At 34.8% G+C, this 16161-nt stretch overlaps 1 protein-coding gene across 1 annotated transcript; it reads right to left on the reverse strand.

Annotated features, from left to right (window-relative positions):
- Positions 1-14778: 14778 nt before the first annotated feature.
- Positions 14779-15670, reverse strand: LOC132698036 (uncharacterized). Its single transcript, XM_060663872.1, has 3 exons — positions 15316-15670; positions 14993-15239; positions 14779-14830 (listed from the first exon to the last, which is right to left on the reverse strand). Exons 1-3 carry the CDS (start codon positions 15668-15670, stop codon positions 14779-14781), a joined length of 654 nt encoding a protein of 217 aa, XP_060519855.1.
- Positions 15671-16161: the final 491 nt, after the last annotated feature.

A 16161-nucleotide genomic window follows, 5' to 3' on the forward strand; every position in this document is an offset into this window, starting at 1 on the left:
GGGTATTTTTTGCAAAACAATACTAATAGATTCACTGACATCACCGTCAGAACTCACAATTATCTGCTGTGCTGTAAAGTGGCTCCGATCCGTGGGACAAGAAACTCATAGTAACATATTAAACATAGTAAAGTGACGCTCTCCGCATGCTTGATCGGTGTATAATTACAGATTTTACAGAAGGGAGCAGAACATATATTTAAACTTAGCGAATTATGGCTAGTATTAGCTCGCACAGAATGAATCCCATTTTTATTGTCAGTTTAAAAGAACTGATTCCTTTTTGAAGTATTAACGATTATTCATTTGAATGATATCTACTTTTTCGGAATGCCTGTTAGGTTAGCATAAAAATGTTTATAAAACATTTTAATAGATAACCCCACCTGACCCGGTCTATATTTTTATTTTTTCATAAAATATAATAAATAACAAATAGGCATTTGGCTCAACGCTATCTTTTGTTTAGAACTTTTTGTGACGAAACCAATTTGATAACTATAGACCATCAAACCTTTGGCGACCTTCAAAAAATTTCACTTACTTAAGCAAACAATCGTTGCAAGGGCTCGTCGATCTTTCTGTTCGAAAAACCATTGAAGTTCAGGAAGATCTACCCAACAGAACGCCTAAAATTGACTACTCCAATAAGAAATAGCAAAATACCATTTAAGTGGGGTAACGGAAGTTCCGATCACTCGACATATAGACAGAAATTTATAGAAAATAAAGAAACAAAAACCGACGTTCCGTTATAAATGAATCTTGGGGATGCCACAGTATGGCAGAATCCTCGTCCATCGTCAATAAGATTTTGTCGACCAATTAAACTCTGCTATTAAGTAAACAAAGTATATCTCTTATCAAAGAGGAAATCGAAAAACTCAATGAACAAACACGAAACGTTACTCCAACAGAGATCGTTGAGCCAAATATGGTCATTGTACACAAATTTTGTTTGACGATGATAGGTGGAAAAACATAATAATGAATAACTTATTTTTACAAATATAGGTTGTCAACATTTCACGCATGGATTCGATCCTTCGAGTGAATCTTACACGTTTCATACAGACTGCAAAAAGTGGAGAATTCGCAACCTGGAAAAAATGAATCTTCTGGTAGATATACCAAAACCCGGCTATGGCACTACAATTAATGGCAACATAGCTGGGTGCTTTTTTCCGAACTACAGTTTAGCATCATCTATAAGAGTTATTTATGGAACTGCTAAGATTTCTTTAGATCAGTACTCATGGTACTACATGCTATCTACTACCCACAAGATCTTGCTAAATGGTACGGACATAATAAAAACTGCTGTATTGCTAATCCGGAATGCTTTCAGAAGGAGCAATGCACTTCCGGAATAAAGATTTTGGGAATTATAGAGAATTCTGCTATCTCAAGAGCAACATCAAAGCAAATACGCTGCTCTTCGGAGTGTTTAGACGAAGAAGCCAAAATGTTGCTCATTTACAAATCCCACAACATGTTGTTAATACATATTCGATAGTGAGACAGATAGAGAGATTGAACCAACGATATAGCCCTTGAGGAGGAAACAGCCATATGCTACCCAAACTATAGAAATAGAAACCTCGTTCATGATGCCTATCTGTGTCACAGAATTACAAAAAAAAAACAGGCTCTCTTATAGTTTCTTTTCGAAAGGTTTTAGAAAAAGTTAAAGACTCAACTAAAAGTGAGTCTGATGTTTCGCTTTTTGTATGGCGTATTTACACCCATTTAAACAATAGATTCAGAGGTAAGTATGTTTGTTTAAGTTCCAAATATTTACACAAATATTACTAAAAATTCTTGTTTAAAAGTCAAACTTAGTATAAATTTTTATAATAAGATAATTACTTTCACAAGGTATTGCTCTATTAATTATAAAATATTGTGCATAAGAGTTTCTTATGGTCATTGCCTCTTGTCTGGATTTTCTAGCAAACCTGTCCTTCATGAACCGAAAATAAGGTTTCCATCGATTTCAGGATCCACCGATTCCACTTTTGCGTAAAAAATTAGTCAGTAATAAACATGCAATTGTTATTTCTGCTACTTTAGTTGGATCAAGTGGTATTGGCTTTATAAACATGCGGAAAACTCCAGGGTGTGGTTTCATCATATTTAAGCTTAACGGAAAAGCATCATTCCCTAAAAATACATTAGGCAACGACTTTTCAGAATCATGTAATGGTTCATCATAGGGCAGCATTAACTAATTTTCTTCCAGTTTTCAAAAATCATGTTTCGAAATACAAGTCCATCAATAATCCATATATGAGTATTAACAGGAGTAAATTCATAATTAGAATACACTACATAAGCACTATACTAAATATTCCCTTAAAATTTTAAAATTCCACTATTAATGAGTAATTTACTATATGCTTCCCGTCTATAGCATACAGACATTGCGGAAGTTGCCATTCTTCAAGTATTTTTTTCGAATATTTCATTAATTTAATGGATGTCTTCAGGCAACTAAAAAAATATTTACTTTAGTTAGTTTGGCATGGATATGTTTGCACTATTAAAAATAGAAATATGTAATTTGTAAATGGAACTGATAGAATAGAACAAGAAGAACATACTAAGGATATTGAAACTATAGATTCACAGAATGCTAAGCCATCTGTTGAAACATCCAACAGAATAATAAACAGAGTGATTTTAAGTACCCTGAAAATTAATTTAGAGGCACAACAGGAAAAATGATACTGAAATAGCAAAGTCAATGGACGAAGCTTACTAAAATTTTTAAAGGGACCAGATTTCGATGAGTGGTCTCTATATTGCCGCAAGCTTAAGATGCTTGGATGAAACAAAAAGAGAAACTGCAATGCTACAAATCGATTAATTAATGTTTTCTTTAAAACATCAAACTTCGAGTCTTCCCGAACCGCATTATCCTTCTGAATATCAAATGCATCCTTTGCATCATTGCATTTAGAGAGAGAGATAAGAGAGACTTTTGAAATTGTTCCCAGTGGCTAAAAATATTTCCCGAACAGGTATGCTTTCCTTCATATTTATACTTTAATTCATGATTGGGCCAAGTTTTTTAAGAAAATATTCAAAATTCGTTGATAACATTCGACAAAAATTATCAAGATATTCAGACATAGGTCCACTAACATTTTTGAAGCAATATACCTAAAAGTAAAGTAGTTTATCGTTTTTATTATAAATATACCAGGTGTTCCAAATTTGACTCTTACCATTAAGATCTCAATAAAGGGTGACTTAAATTAGTGCAAAGTTGCCCATCGGTAAGTTCAATAATGTTCCGTTTTGGAATTGAATTTTTTTTGTTACTTCAGAAAATATGGCGAAAAATGTGAAACTTCTTGTTTTGCCTTTTATTTTTTTATTTCTTTATTTTAAAACTTAGCTAAAATCTGTAAAAATTCTCACTGAAACTTTTTAGGCTTTATCTTATGGTCAAGTCAAAACTCCTTTAGGACGTTTCGTTTTTCTCAAACCACCATCAACTTTATTTTTTCCTGTGGTTCCATATTGGATTCATATAGTATTGAATAGCTCGTATTATTACCTATTTATTGATATATCACAAGTTTTTATTTGTGTTTCCTCAAATTCGAAATATTGAACAAAAACAACTGTTGAAATTATTGGATATAAATCTCGCTGCGTTTGTTTCGTTTGAAAAACTAACATAAAATTATGAATGTATGAGAAACTTCAGCATATTTTGAAAAAGTTAACAACAATAATGGCTATAAGTAAAGATTATAAATAAATTACAAAAGATCCTCAAAATGTTGTCCATTGTTTGATTGACAACTAATTCCTATCCATCTGTCACCAAACCTTGTCGAAAAATAATCGTATATCTTTATTGTATTGGGAGGCGAGGCACCATGTTGATGAAACCAGATACCATTGTAGTGAATGTCGTTAAAAAAATTAGGACCCAAAATTTTGTCTTTATAAATACCTTCCCACACAATAATCGAACTCGGGGTCGAATTTCTTGAAATTGCCTAGGGTTGTTAATGATCCAGATGCGTTCATTGTTTCCATTGAATACCCCACAATTTTTAAAATTGCTTTGCTCTTTGCAAATCACATTTTCTAGGAAACCTGGAAAATCGGGTCTCCTTTTTAACCAAATACAAAAATCCTTTCTTTTCGGGATCACTTGGATGTAATTTTTGGGAGATATGAATTTTGTTGAATTTGAAACCCCTTTTTTCAATTTGTCTTGGCGTGTGGATTTTCCCGGGTTTATATTTATCTGCAAAATGCCAAACTTCGACAGGCTGCTGTAATACTTTTTACAAAACTTCCGGATTCCGCCTATGTCGGTTTTTACTGAGTCGAACTTGCTATTGTTTCGCCAAGCATCCTGTTGCCTTCTTCAGAGCTTGACTGAAACCTTGCCGCTCTCTGAGCTCCGCCCCCCTCAAACAATAAATATACAGGTACAGAGTAAAATGAGGGCCAATTTCACTCAATCTCTGAAGAAGCCAACAAGATGATTATCGAAACGTCAGCAAGTTCGATTCAGCAAAAACCGACGCAGAAGGAATGCAGAAGCAAAAAAGAAAATTATTTTACATTATTCTTAGTTTTTCAAACGAAGCAAACTCAGCGAGGTTTTTCATGTTCCGATATCTTGACACCGTTTCTATCGTTTTTATAATAAAGTTTTACCATTTTTACGTTGAATGGTAAAGTTCATTTTCAAAGACACAGTAGTGCACTGGATATGAAAATGTCGAAAGATTTGAGAATTCATAGCTTATATATATAAGTATAAAAGTTTTTGTTCAATATTTCGAACTTGAGGGACTATAATTATAACTTCTGATATATCAGTAGAAGGGTAATAATACGGGGTATTGAACACTGCTATAATTAAATATGGCGACCATAAGAAAAAATAAGATGGAACCTCAAAAGTTCCAATCGGAATGTATATACACATTTTTGCTAAGTTTTAACATAAATACATAAAAAAATTAAAACCAAAATCGGAAATTTAAAATTTCCCGCCATATTTCCGGAAGTAACAAAAATAAATTCAATTTCAAAACGGAACATTATTGAACTCACCGATGGACAATGGGCCTTAGTGTAAGTCATCCTGTATCTCTTACCGTTACCGCGATCCTAATGGTGAGTGAAATTTGAAACACCCATTGATCATCTCACCATTTTCTTATTTCAGGCTTTTGTATGTTTACAAAAAATTATTATCATATTTTTGCTACACTAGAGTATTCTGAAAAACATTTATTAACTGTATTTCGTAACATGTATGATAATAAAAAATAGTGAGAACTTAATACAAAGATTTATATAAGTTTCGGATACTATATCATTGATGTTGCCCACTGTGCGGCGCCTGCATCCATGTCAAACATCTTCACATCAGTAACGAAATGTTAAGAAAGACTATCAGGATAGCTCAACTTATTTTTCTAATTAATTTGCGCCCTCACTATGTTTATCGCAGAAAAAATAGGTTGACGCTTGACGTACGTTCATCGAGCTTCCGAACAATTATCGCCATTACGGTTCCATTATTTGTTATTACATTATTACCGCTCGTTTAACGACGCGAACCATAGAAGTATATAAATTACTGCTCCAAGGAGAACAAGTCGGATTTAGGTTTGAGTAATGATAATTATAGCCTTAAGAGCAACGTGATCTCGTTCCAGCAGCTTTCACTTCTATACGCTCTCCCATCTTACCAGTGTGTTTGCTCAGGCTTCGGGGGCTTACGGCATACGCCGTTGGCTCAAATATTAAGCCCGCATTGTCATGGTAATTGTCAGACGGGCTACTGGCTCTGTTTAACGTGAAGATGCGTCGCCAGCCTGCGTTGGACAGACCTGCCTTTTGATTCGAACACGCCGGGTTTAACTTTGCATCAGTCGTAGAAAGGGTTTGTTTGATCGAATCTGGTTTTGTTGAATTTTTATTTGAACTTTATTTTAGATTGTGAGATGTTAATATTGCTGGTGCTATTTATAAATCGTAATTAAAAGCCGTTAGTATAGTTCGACGCACAATAAATGGCCATGGCGAATAATGTTATTAACGTTTTTATCTGCTCGGTATAATAGTTCGAATCTATGCTATCACTATCATTCAAGGATATAATTTATGATTTTACGTTGTCCTAAGCTTCCTTACAATTATTTTCAATCTCAAGGACATGAATTTTCAAAGAAACTTACATTTACAAATCTTTTGAATTCCCCCTGAGTCGGTCGATTGTTGATAAATCAAACTCGCCGACCTCTCGCCAATTGTCCTGTTGGCTTTTACTTACAATTATTTTCAATCTCAAGGACATGAATTTTGAAAGAAACTTACATTTACAAATCTTTTGAATTCCCCCTGAGTCGGTCGATTGTTGATAAATCAAACTCGCCGACCTCTCGCCAATTGTCCTGTTGGCTTTTTCAGAGCTTAACTGAAGCTGGAAAAGTCAACAGGATGATTGGTAAAACGTAAGCAAGTTCGATGCACAAACAACGGACGCGGGACGAATGCAGAAGATTTGTAAATAGTATTTCAAGGGCATGATTAACACTTTCTCTTCGACCATTTTGTGATATTGATTAATACTGGGCTTTAATTACATGGGTGGACCTTTTTCAGTCTATATTATTGCGTCTGTCTTTATTTTTTAATTCGGCCAATACAATATGGTTTTTCAAAGAAACTTCCACGGGCTACTGTAATACTATTTACAAATTTTCTGGACTCCTTCTGCGTCGCTTGTTGATGAATCGATCTTGCTTACGGTTCGCTTATCATCCTGTTGGCTTCTTCTGTACCGGTTATGCATTGCTTGACGGGGGCGGAGCTAAAGGGGGGCATGAACACTGCCTCGGATGATTGTTTGATTGCTTACAGATTTCAATAGACTTTCATTCATTCAGATTTTCCGTGGGTAGAAGAAACTAAAATCCTTGTATGTAATTAATTCTTCTACCAAAGAAAAAATCTAGAATCTATAGAAACCTAAAAACAACCAAATAATCTTAATCGCGACTCGGGTGTTTACCTTTCACCAAAATACCTCCGCCCCCCTCAACCATATATAAACAGGTGCAGTGTAGAATGCGAGCCAGTTACAGTGTTTCAGTTAAGCTATGAAGAAACAAACCGGATAATGATGATGATTAAGGAAGTAATAACTTTTTTTGCTGCTGATCGTTGGTGCTTTTTTGGTTAAAGTGCAGTGGTAACTAGCATTATCATAAATTATTGCGCTGCTTGGTGGGATATTTCGAAGAATACAATTATTCAGAATACAATTTTTAAAAACTTCGCGTGTTATGTCCTCATAAGAGTCTAATTAGCAGTCTTTAATGTTTTTTCCTTAACGTATCAGCATAAGTAGCGTATCACCCTAGAACTCCACTTTATAGCTTTCCTTGTCTATTTATATTAGATTCTATTCAAAATCAGCTTTTTCGCCCCCTATTGTACCGAAATCTATAATAAACTTGCAAATATGAACTTAAAACCCATCTCTGGTTGATTTTTCTTCATGATTTCGAACAGATTACAGTCCAAAACTGTTTTTCTGCCTCATTTGGCTACGAAAACAGCAAGCCTGCAGCTAACAGCCTGAAACCTCAGTTTCTGGTTCAAATAGTTGCTTTTCCATGTTAATATTTTACAAATGTTTTTTGAAATAGTTTTTTTTAAAATTGAAATACCTGGAAACAAGGTGTGAAATTTTCCGATAATAAAGATGAAATTATTAACATTATTTTACCTTCACATACCTATAAAACGATTGTGACATGACACTTTCTTTTTCTTCAATTCACGATCTGAACATAACAAATAATGACTGTGACACCACTAAGGACACAGCGCAAATAATTTCAAAATTCCCTTGAAAGTCTCCACAACCCTATAATTAATTTATAGAGATTGCTAAAAAAAGTCCAAATTGGGCAGAGCATTGTGTGTAGAGCATATTGAAAAATGGGTGAAATTTTTCAAATATTTGTTCTTGGCTTGGGTACAAAGAATTTGTTGTTTAGTCGATGTCATGATTTGGAACAGGTTCATCATGGCGATCACTAAACAACACAACCAAATGTATTTATTAATATTTCATGCGATAAGCCTTGTGGGGTATACTCGTCCAATTTATACCATACATATTTCAAAAACTAAGGCTGAATTTTTGTCAAGTCTCTCAGTGTGACAGTCACCACATCACTAATATCATAAACAGCTGGATTGAACAAAACAAATTTCTAAAATTGTGAAAAAATATTTATACTCTCAAATGTACATGATCGCATTCTAGAGAGCGTTTTTCTGTTTCTTGGTTAATCCAAGGTATTCGATACGATTGACCATCGTCTCTTGTTATCCAAACTTAGGTATTTATGGTTTAAGTATAAATCATCAAATATTGTCAGATTGATTTTTGTAAAAGTGTAAAAGGTCACAACAACTTTTGGGATGGTGTTTTTTCAGGTGTGCTTTCTTGAATGCCCCAAGACTCTGTACTTAGTGCGCTATTTTTTATAATATACATTTTAGAGCTTTTTAAATGTACTACCTTAGGCAAGGTACAAGCTTTCGCTGATGACAGTCAGATTTATCAGTTTTCTTGCACTGATTTTAATACTTACACGCAAGCCGATTTAAATCTACTACGTGCTAAAACTGAATGCCTCCAAATCCAAATTACTGCTATGTGGCAAGACAATATAGATTTCTTAATGTCAAATTTGAGTATCAGCATTGACGGCCACCATTTAACATTTAGTGAAACGGTACGTAACCATAGTGTCTTGCTTGACTCCAGTTTACTCTATATCGAACATATAACAATTCTTGTTTACTTATAACAGAATTCAACTTTTCTATTCATTCAATTCAATTCAGCATTCAAATTGTTTTCTACATAATTCAATAATGTAATGTTGGAAAATTCAAAGCCCTTTTCAAAATTTATTTATTTAACAAGCAGGTAGAGACTTATCGGAACGAGTAGTACTAACTAAGAGGCATATACTTCATTGGCAAACTAGTAGCATTGTCTCCACTGATTACGGTGGTGAGAAAAACAATTGAATGCAGGGTTTGCAAAAAAAAAGAAAAATGTAAATCACTAACAGAACAAAAAAGCGCATATGCAATAGTAGCCTAAAATTGAATATAACCGATATATCTATTTTGATCTAGATGGCTAGAAGTGGTTGAGAAATAAAACTCAATTTTCACATCTTCATTTATTACAAAATTTTTTCGTCTCCTCTTAGCAAAAATGGTTTCATTATTTCTAAAGACTCAGAAAAAATTGTTCAAAGAAGGCGGTGCAAAATAATAACAGCCCTGCCAAATAAAAAACTGTTTGTCAAAAAATTAGTTTTAATGTATTAATTATTATTATTATTATTAATACTATTATTGTTACTATTATTATTATTAATTATTATATCAATGTTATGAATTATCTAAATAAATTTTAGTTCGTCACTTATTCAAAAATGGATAAGATAAGACGGCAACATCAATCTCTGAAATCCTAACATAATTGGCAACGCAGAGCTAAGTAATTATTATTGTCACATAACAGCCTGTGCCCAATGCCATTGTTGTTTTCATTTTTGGTGTCAATATTTTCGTACCGTACTCACAAATTTTTATTAGAACAAGCATAAGAAATACTCCTAATCAATCTGGGGAAAGTTTTTACACTGATTAAGTAGAAACAGGTCCCCCCAACATTGCTTGGCTGGGGACTAAACTATGTCGTTGACTTGCAAGTATCATCTTGTGTAAATAACTACTTATTACAATTTTTTTATTATTAAAAAGTTTTTTGGGTTACATTAAAAGTCCTATTTTTTCGTAGACTTGCATATATTTCTGTTTCTTATTTTTGATGTACTAATCATTTATCAATTTACATTTTATTTTTTAGTTTGCCAAATGATGAAATTGTAAGGAAACTCACTCCTTTAAGCCATGGAAAAGGTGGAAAACGCTTGATAAAATAGGCAGTGCAGTGTCTTTTAGGTAGATACTGTTTTCAGTTGTGCATCGGGTTACTTGTTCTCTGGTCATTCAAGTTGTCGATGGTACTCGACAGTTCATATTTAGAGTGCAAATGGTACTTTTTTTTCGATTTTTTTTTTACTTATTTAACTGTTTCACTTCTGGTGTACATCTAATCCGACTGATAGAAATTTATCAAATAATTCCACATTCCTCATGCCTCAAAAGTATTATTTTATTAGTAACATGCTACCAACTTTTTTTATGTCAAAAATATTGTTATTTTTCATTCAAAATTTTCATAGCTCTAAAAATTCTACCGATAATTTGTGAATGTAAAAATTTTCATGGATATCTTGAACATTAGAGACATTTCTGTTGAGCAGGGGGCATTTTTGAGCTTTATCTCCATCAAGTCATATTAATAATATCTTTCCTATGTAAAATTAGAGCAGACTCCAACAGATCTTGGATCTTCAGTGGTTGTCAAAACAAGATGACAAGTTACAGAGAAGCCTGGCACAAGATAACCATTTGTCATTAGTTTATATAAAGAATTTAAAGCACTGTAACATTTTGTTAAGGAGCAAACTGCAGCTGATTTAAATGTTGTTTGGAATTTACAGTTATATGAAATTCTTCCTATAGTTATTCGGCTAATAATTAACAATAGTTTAACGTATTATAAGTGACCATTTTTTTATTGCTTTTATCTCCTTTGTTGCAATTTTTAAGGATGGTAAATCCTCTGAAATCAAGTAAAATAAAAGTTCCTTTTAAAGAGTAACATTGAAAAATCTTATGTCGAACGTCATTTTGCAAATATGGTAAAATAAATATTATTATGCTATTAAAAAATGCAGGTAAGTTATAAGATCTTATGGGATAGTTTCTAGTTCATGTAGTGCTTTTGAGAAGGCTTTCACTAGTGGTACGTGCACAGCTGTGAAATATTTCAACCAGAAATTATGAAGTTTGGCCTGGTGTTTTCCAATTATCGATTTTCTTGATGGCACTTATAAATTCTTGTACTGTGAATTCTTGTGTGTTCTGCTGTTGAACATGTTGAAATCTTCCTTCAATTCTTTTGGCCCAGTTTGTTTCATTATTGTAAGTTTGACCCTCCGACCAAGTTGAATCCCAGTATTTTTTAATCTTTTCTCGGTAAATGTGAGGCGTTTCCCAGTTCTCGTTGGTGCTCGAATCAAAATTTCTGAAAAACTTTTTGCTATTAACATGGAACTCCTGGTTTTGTTTTTTTCTTTTGGATAATTCGTTGTATCTCCATATCCTGCGCCCTTTTACTTTGACCTTCTGTCTCAAGATATCTTTTAGTTCTAACATATTTTGAGAGCTACCAGGTCACTTAATATAATAACGTGTCGTTCAATTTTTATTGATGGGGTTGTCTTCAAATATTCATCGATTAGGTCAGCTTTTCTTGTAACGCTGTTTATGTTCATTTCCAGTCTCACTTTCCACGAAGGTTTTTGGTCTCAGTTGTGCTGTGTTGTCATTTGAGATTTTTCGAATATTCTTTGGTCATTGGATTCTATTGCAGCTACTGCAGTATAATGATAATTCTATCTCTACCAGATTTTCGCTCTTAGAAAGATGTTATGAATGATGATGAAAATTTAATTCATTTTTTGAACTAGTGCCATTGCTTTTATGATGTTTTTGAGGATGGGTAACGGTAACATATTTCGGTTATGCTGCAAATGACAATAGAACTGATCTTTCATTGATCTGAGTAATTTCAATAAAATTCACGGACTGTTCCAAAGGATTCATTTTTGTCGTAGTTGGTGTTGTACTACTCCCATCATCTTCTATATCATCTTCAGATTGGTCAGCTAGTTCTGTTTGATGAAGTTTGTTTCCTATGTGCCTTCTGATTGCCTCCAGTTCTACAGATGTTAAATACAGTTTATTTAATGTTGCTTTGAATCTATCGATGGTATTTTGTTCAGTTAGGGGTGTGGTCCTACTCATGTAAATTTTTCATGAGGAGTCGTCTATATCCTGTATGTGGTTTATCTAAATACTGGTTTAAACGGCTTTCGGAACGTCTATATTCATTTCTTTCGTCCATTTTATTTGGCTTCCACCTTCAGTACGGCCTCCTCTAATAGCAGTCCCCCTTGTGGGAGACGAGCCATTGCCACGCGTGTTGCCACTAGTTGTTGTCGGTTAATTTGCCACGTTCTTGTTTGATTGTGAGTGTCCTTGTTCGGTGCCATGGTCAATTGCAGGACTGTCCTCATGGCGGTTCCGATCCAAATCATGCTGCCCCGGCCCGCCCGAGTATCTGTTACGTCTTGTGCGTACCATAATCACCACTTTCATGGGTGTGCAAAATAAGCTTTTTCGTGCAGGTTTCCGACTACCTTTTTCCCGGCTGGCCCGAACCTGCGGACGGACACTCTAGTCCGACCGTGGTTAGTTACACACAGTTAGGTTGCCGGACTTCGCCTGAACTGGGACCGTGAGGTCGTGACACCCAAATATTTTGATCTCATAGCGGGATAATGCTTCAATGCACATTTGTCTATTTTTTTTTGGTATTACCTTTAAGGGGGAGGGGGGTTATCGTTTCAAAAGCTAACCGGACCGAAGTCAAGCTTACACAAGGTTTTTCGCTAGTCGCTTTTCAACAAGGTCAGTGGCCGAGATAATAAGTGGTAAGACTTCGATTGTTTGAAGTGAGGTTTTTAGCTCGTGTGAGACTTCCTGATAAATTGTAATTTTTTCAGCGTATGCTTTCTATATGTTGGTTTCTGCTGGCACAGCAAAATCTATGATAAAGGCCAATTTTTCATTTTCGTTGATATACAGAACGCCCGCTTTGTTATGCTGTATTTGTCTATCAGTTACGATCATTGTATCCAGTAAACTTTTGTAATACGGCAAAATGTTCTTAATCAAATTATTTTTGTAGCAGATGTTATTATGTCATTACGCCTATTCAAGTATTGTTTTGGAGCAATTTCGCTAAATGCGCCGATCATACGCTGAATGGTTTCAGGTTTCTGACTGCACACTCTGCACAAATCGCTTGGGATGTTCTGCTTCAGGGAATGTCGGATATGGTACCTTGTAGGTACAACCTGGTCCTGCACCACGGATATGGCTCCCTTCGTTTCCAGATTCAGTCGATCCTGGCGTAAGTAAGTGCGTGACAATTCCCTGTCGATGGCATCACTGCGAAGTACGGCTGCGAACCGGCCATTATTAATTGTACTCAGGAGACCAAACTACTGAAGGATACTCTCACTTTAACTTGACAAATGAGTTAGATAATATTTTTATTACTTCTGCATTGTTTAGGTTTCTACTCCATCATACGAGAAATCCGTAATTTTTTAAGACATCTGCCAGTACTTAAAGACCAAAGGATAATTTAAAGTCGAATATTACTCCCAACCCACATAAAGTTACCAAACTTGGGAGAACTTTATCAAAATATGATAATACTCAATACTTGTACTTAGCTGTATAGCTGCAAGTTATTATTTGGAAACCAGTGGTTGATTTTAGAGGGTGAGACGACCCTCTAAACACAGGATTAAAAAAAAGACGTCATCAGCATATAACAGAAAACTGACATAAAGATCTTTACCAATGTCATTAATGAAAATGTTTTGACAATGTGATAAGATGGAAAGTAATTATAGTTTATCCGACTTCGAACACACAATCAAAACGATACAAGTCAGTGAAAAATCAAGGGCATTGTGATTATCGAATATCATTAATTAAAAACGCTAAAATTAAATTTTTTGCTTTCAAATAAATAAAGTAACAAGTACCTCAAGCACGTGCACAATAATTATTGTAGCGGTCAAACTTTCCGTTTTATCGTCGCCATTCGACCTAATTGATCCGAACCTCGCACCAAATAGGAAGGCAATCCCCATAAACGTCGCGGGAAAATAACGAATTCAACATCGCCATTTCCCCAACCGGCACTTAATACACGGCAGACATCTCCAATATTCCGTTTGAGCATTCGGAACACCGAAACAATTTTAATAAAGGGACCCGTTATATATACAATACTGTAAGGGTAAAACGTCCCTGGCTAATCGATATCGGTAACTGTAATAGCTTCGTCGCGTCGAGCGAATTATTCGATGAATAACGACCAACGTAAAATTGCTAATAACACTCGGCTGCAATTTTCCTTTCGCGAACGGTCGGATTTTAGCAAAGAGATTAAACCAAAAGGGAGAACCAACAACTCATTCATTGATCGAGTTGTAGGCAGATCAGAAAAAGTTAAAATTCGATAATACTCTATAGCCTCTGACGAAAACCAAGCGTTCGCCAAACATGGCTGCAGATACAAAACTTTTAAAATACATACGCTACTCATATTTTTCATTGATAAAATTTAGATTTTAGATTTTTTATATTGTTCATAAAAACAACCACAAAAATATAAAATATATTAAAAATACATGTATATATATATATATATATATATATATATATATATATATATATATATATATATAGTTTCGTGTTGACGCTTCTTATTTTGTATTGTAAAAAATGTTTTAAAATTAGTCTGATCGAAGTAATACCATAGTTGTCGAGTTAATTATGGCCATAAGCATGACGACCAACATGATAAAGTATCGAAGAAGGCAAGTCTTTCATTGTTTTGATTATCAAAATCTTACTGGGGTGCAATATTTTTTTGTTGAATATACCGAGGGTTTTTTGGAAAATTCTAAACACAGTTTAATCCTTTTTGGAAACATCCCTTACAAACTTGCTCACGTGCCACAATTGCCTATAAGCAGACATAAATATAGATATAAATAATATAGCTCTTTCTTGACTTTCTTGGTAATTTTGTTGAATTTTTCTGGCATTACGTCAACATGTTCCAAATCTTCTTCTTCTTCTTCTTCTACTTGGTTGAGATCAATTGATCTGTTAATTCCGGGCTTACCGTTGTAATAATTCTTGAGATGTAAACTTCGGCGGTCTACCTGGCGGACTTCCTTCTGGTATTCCCTCGAGAGCTATGCGGGGTAATCTATCTTCGCCCATCCTCTTGACGTGGTTATACCATTGCCTTCTTCTCTGCCTTCCCCATCTTACAATATCCTGTACGTCGCATTGTTCTCTTATGTGGGTGTTTCTTACGTGGTCTCTTCTGGTTTTGCCAGCTATTGATCTCAGCACCCTCATCTCGGCTGTTCGTGTCTTCTCTTGTTTCTATCGCGTACGTCATTATTGGTCTAACGCATGTTTTGTATATTTTAATCTTACTGTCCTTCCACATGTATCCGTTGGCCCAGACAATCTCTCTAATGCAGCCTGAAGTTGCTGATGCTTTGTTGATTTGGTCCCTTAGATCTTTTGTTGGGTCGTGGCCGCTAGACATGTTAATCCCAAGGTACTTAAATTGCATTGCCTGTTCTATGGGCTTATCTTCAATTACGAGCTTGCTGATTGGTTCCCTGGTGATTGTCAGGCTTTTTGTTTTCTCGACCGATATGGTCATATTAAACTCTCGGCACACTTGATAGAACTTGAATAGCTGTCTTTGTAGGTCGTTCTCGTTTTCTGCGAAAATGGCTGAATCATCGGCGTAGCATACCATGTTGATACGTTTGTTGCTCATTCTGTATCCCTTATTTAAGGTTGCTACTTCTTCTATGATTTTGTCCATAAGAATATTAAATAAGAGTGGGCTGAGGCTGTCTCCCTGTCTAATTCCTCCTGGTGTTAGGATGCTTTTCGTAATATGTTGTCCTGATTTAATTTGAGTGGAGTTGTCGGTGTTGAGGTTACAGATTACCTTTACCATGTTGGCTGGTGTTTCTTTTTCCTTTAGTAAATTGATGACGTCACCTACCTTGACCTTGTCAAATGCTTTAGTTAGGTCGATGAAACAAATGAATGCTGGTGTATTATATTTCTATTGCCTTTTCCTTTATTTGTTTGATAGTAAATATTGGGTCGGTTGGTGATCTTTCCTTTCTAAATCCCTGTTGTTCTTCCCTATTATGTGATTCTCCAGTTTGTCTTTTATCAGGGCTGTGAACAGTTTCATTGTTGTACACAGTAGAGTTATTCCTTTGTAGTTATCAGGGGATGTTTTTTGTCCTTGTT

Source organism: Cylas formicarius, unplaced genomic scaffold (genome assembly GCF_029955315.1).
Source record: "Cylas formicarius isolate icCylForm1 unplaced genomic scaffold, icCylForm1.1 PGA_scaffold_2__14_contigs__length_35257938, whole genome shotgun sequence".
In the NCBI taxonomy this organism is placed as follows: Eukaryota; Metazoa; Arthropoda; class Insecta; order Coleoptera; family Brentidae; genus Cylas; species Cylas formicarius.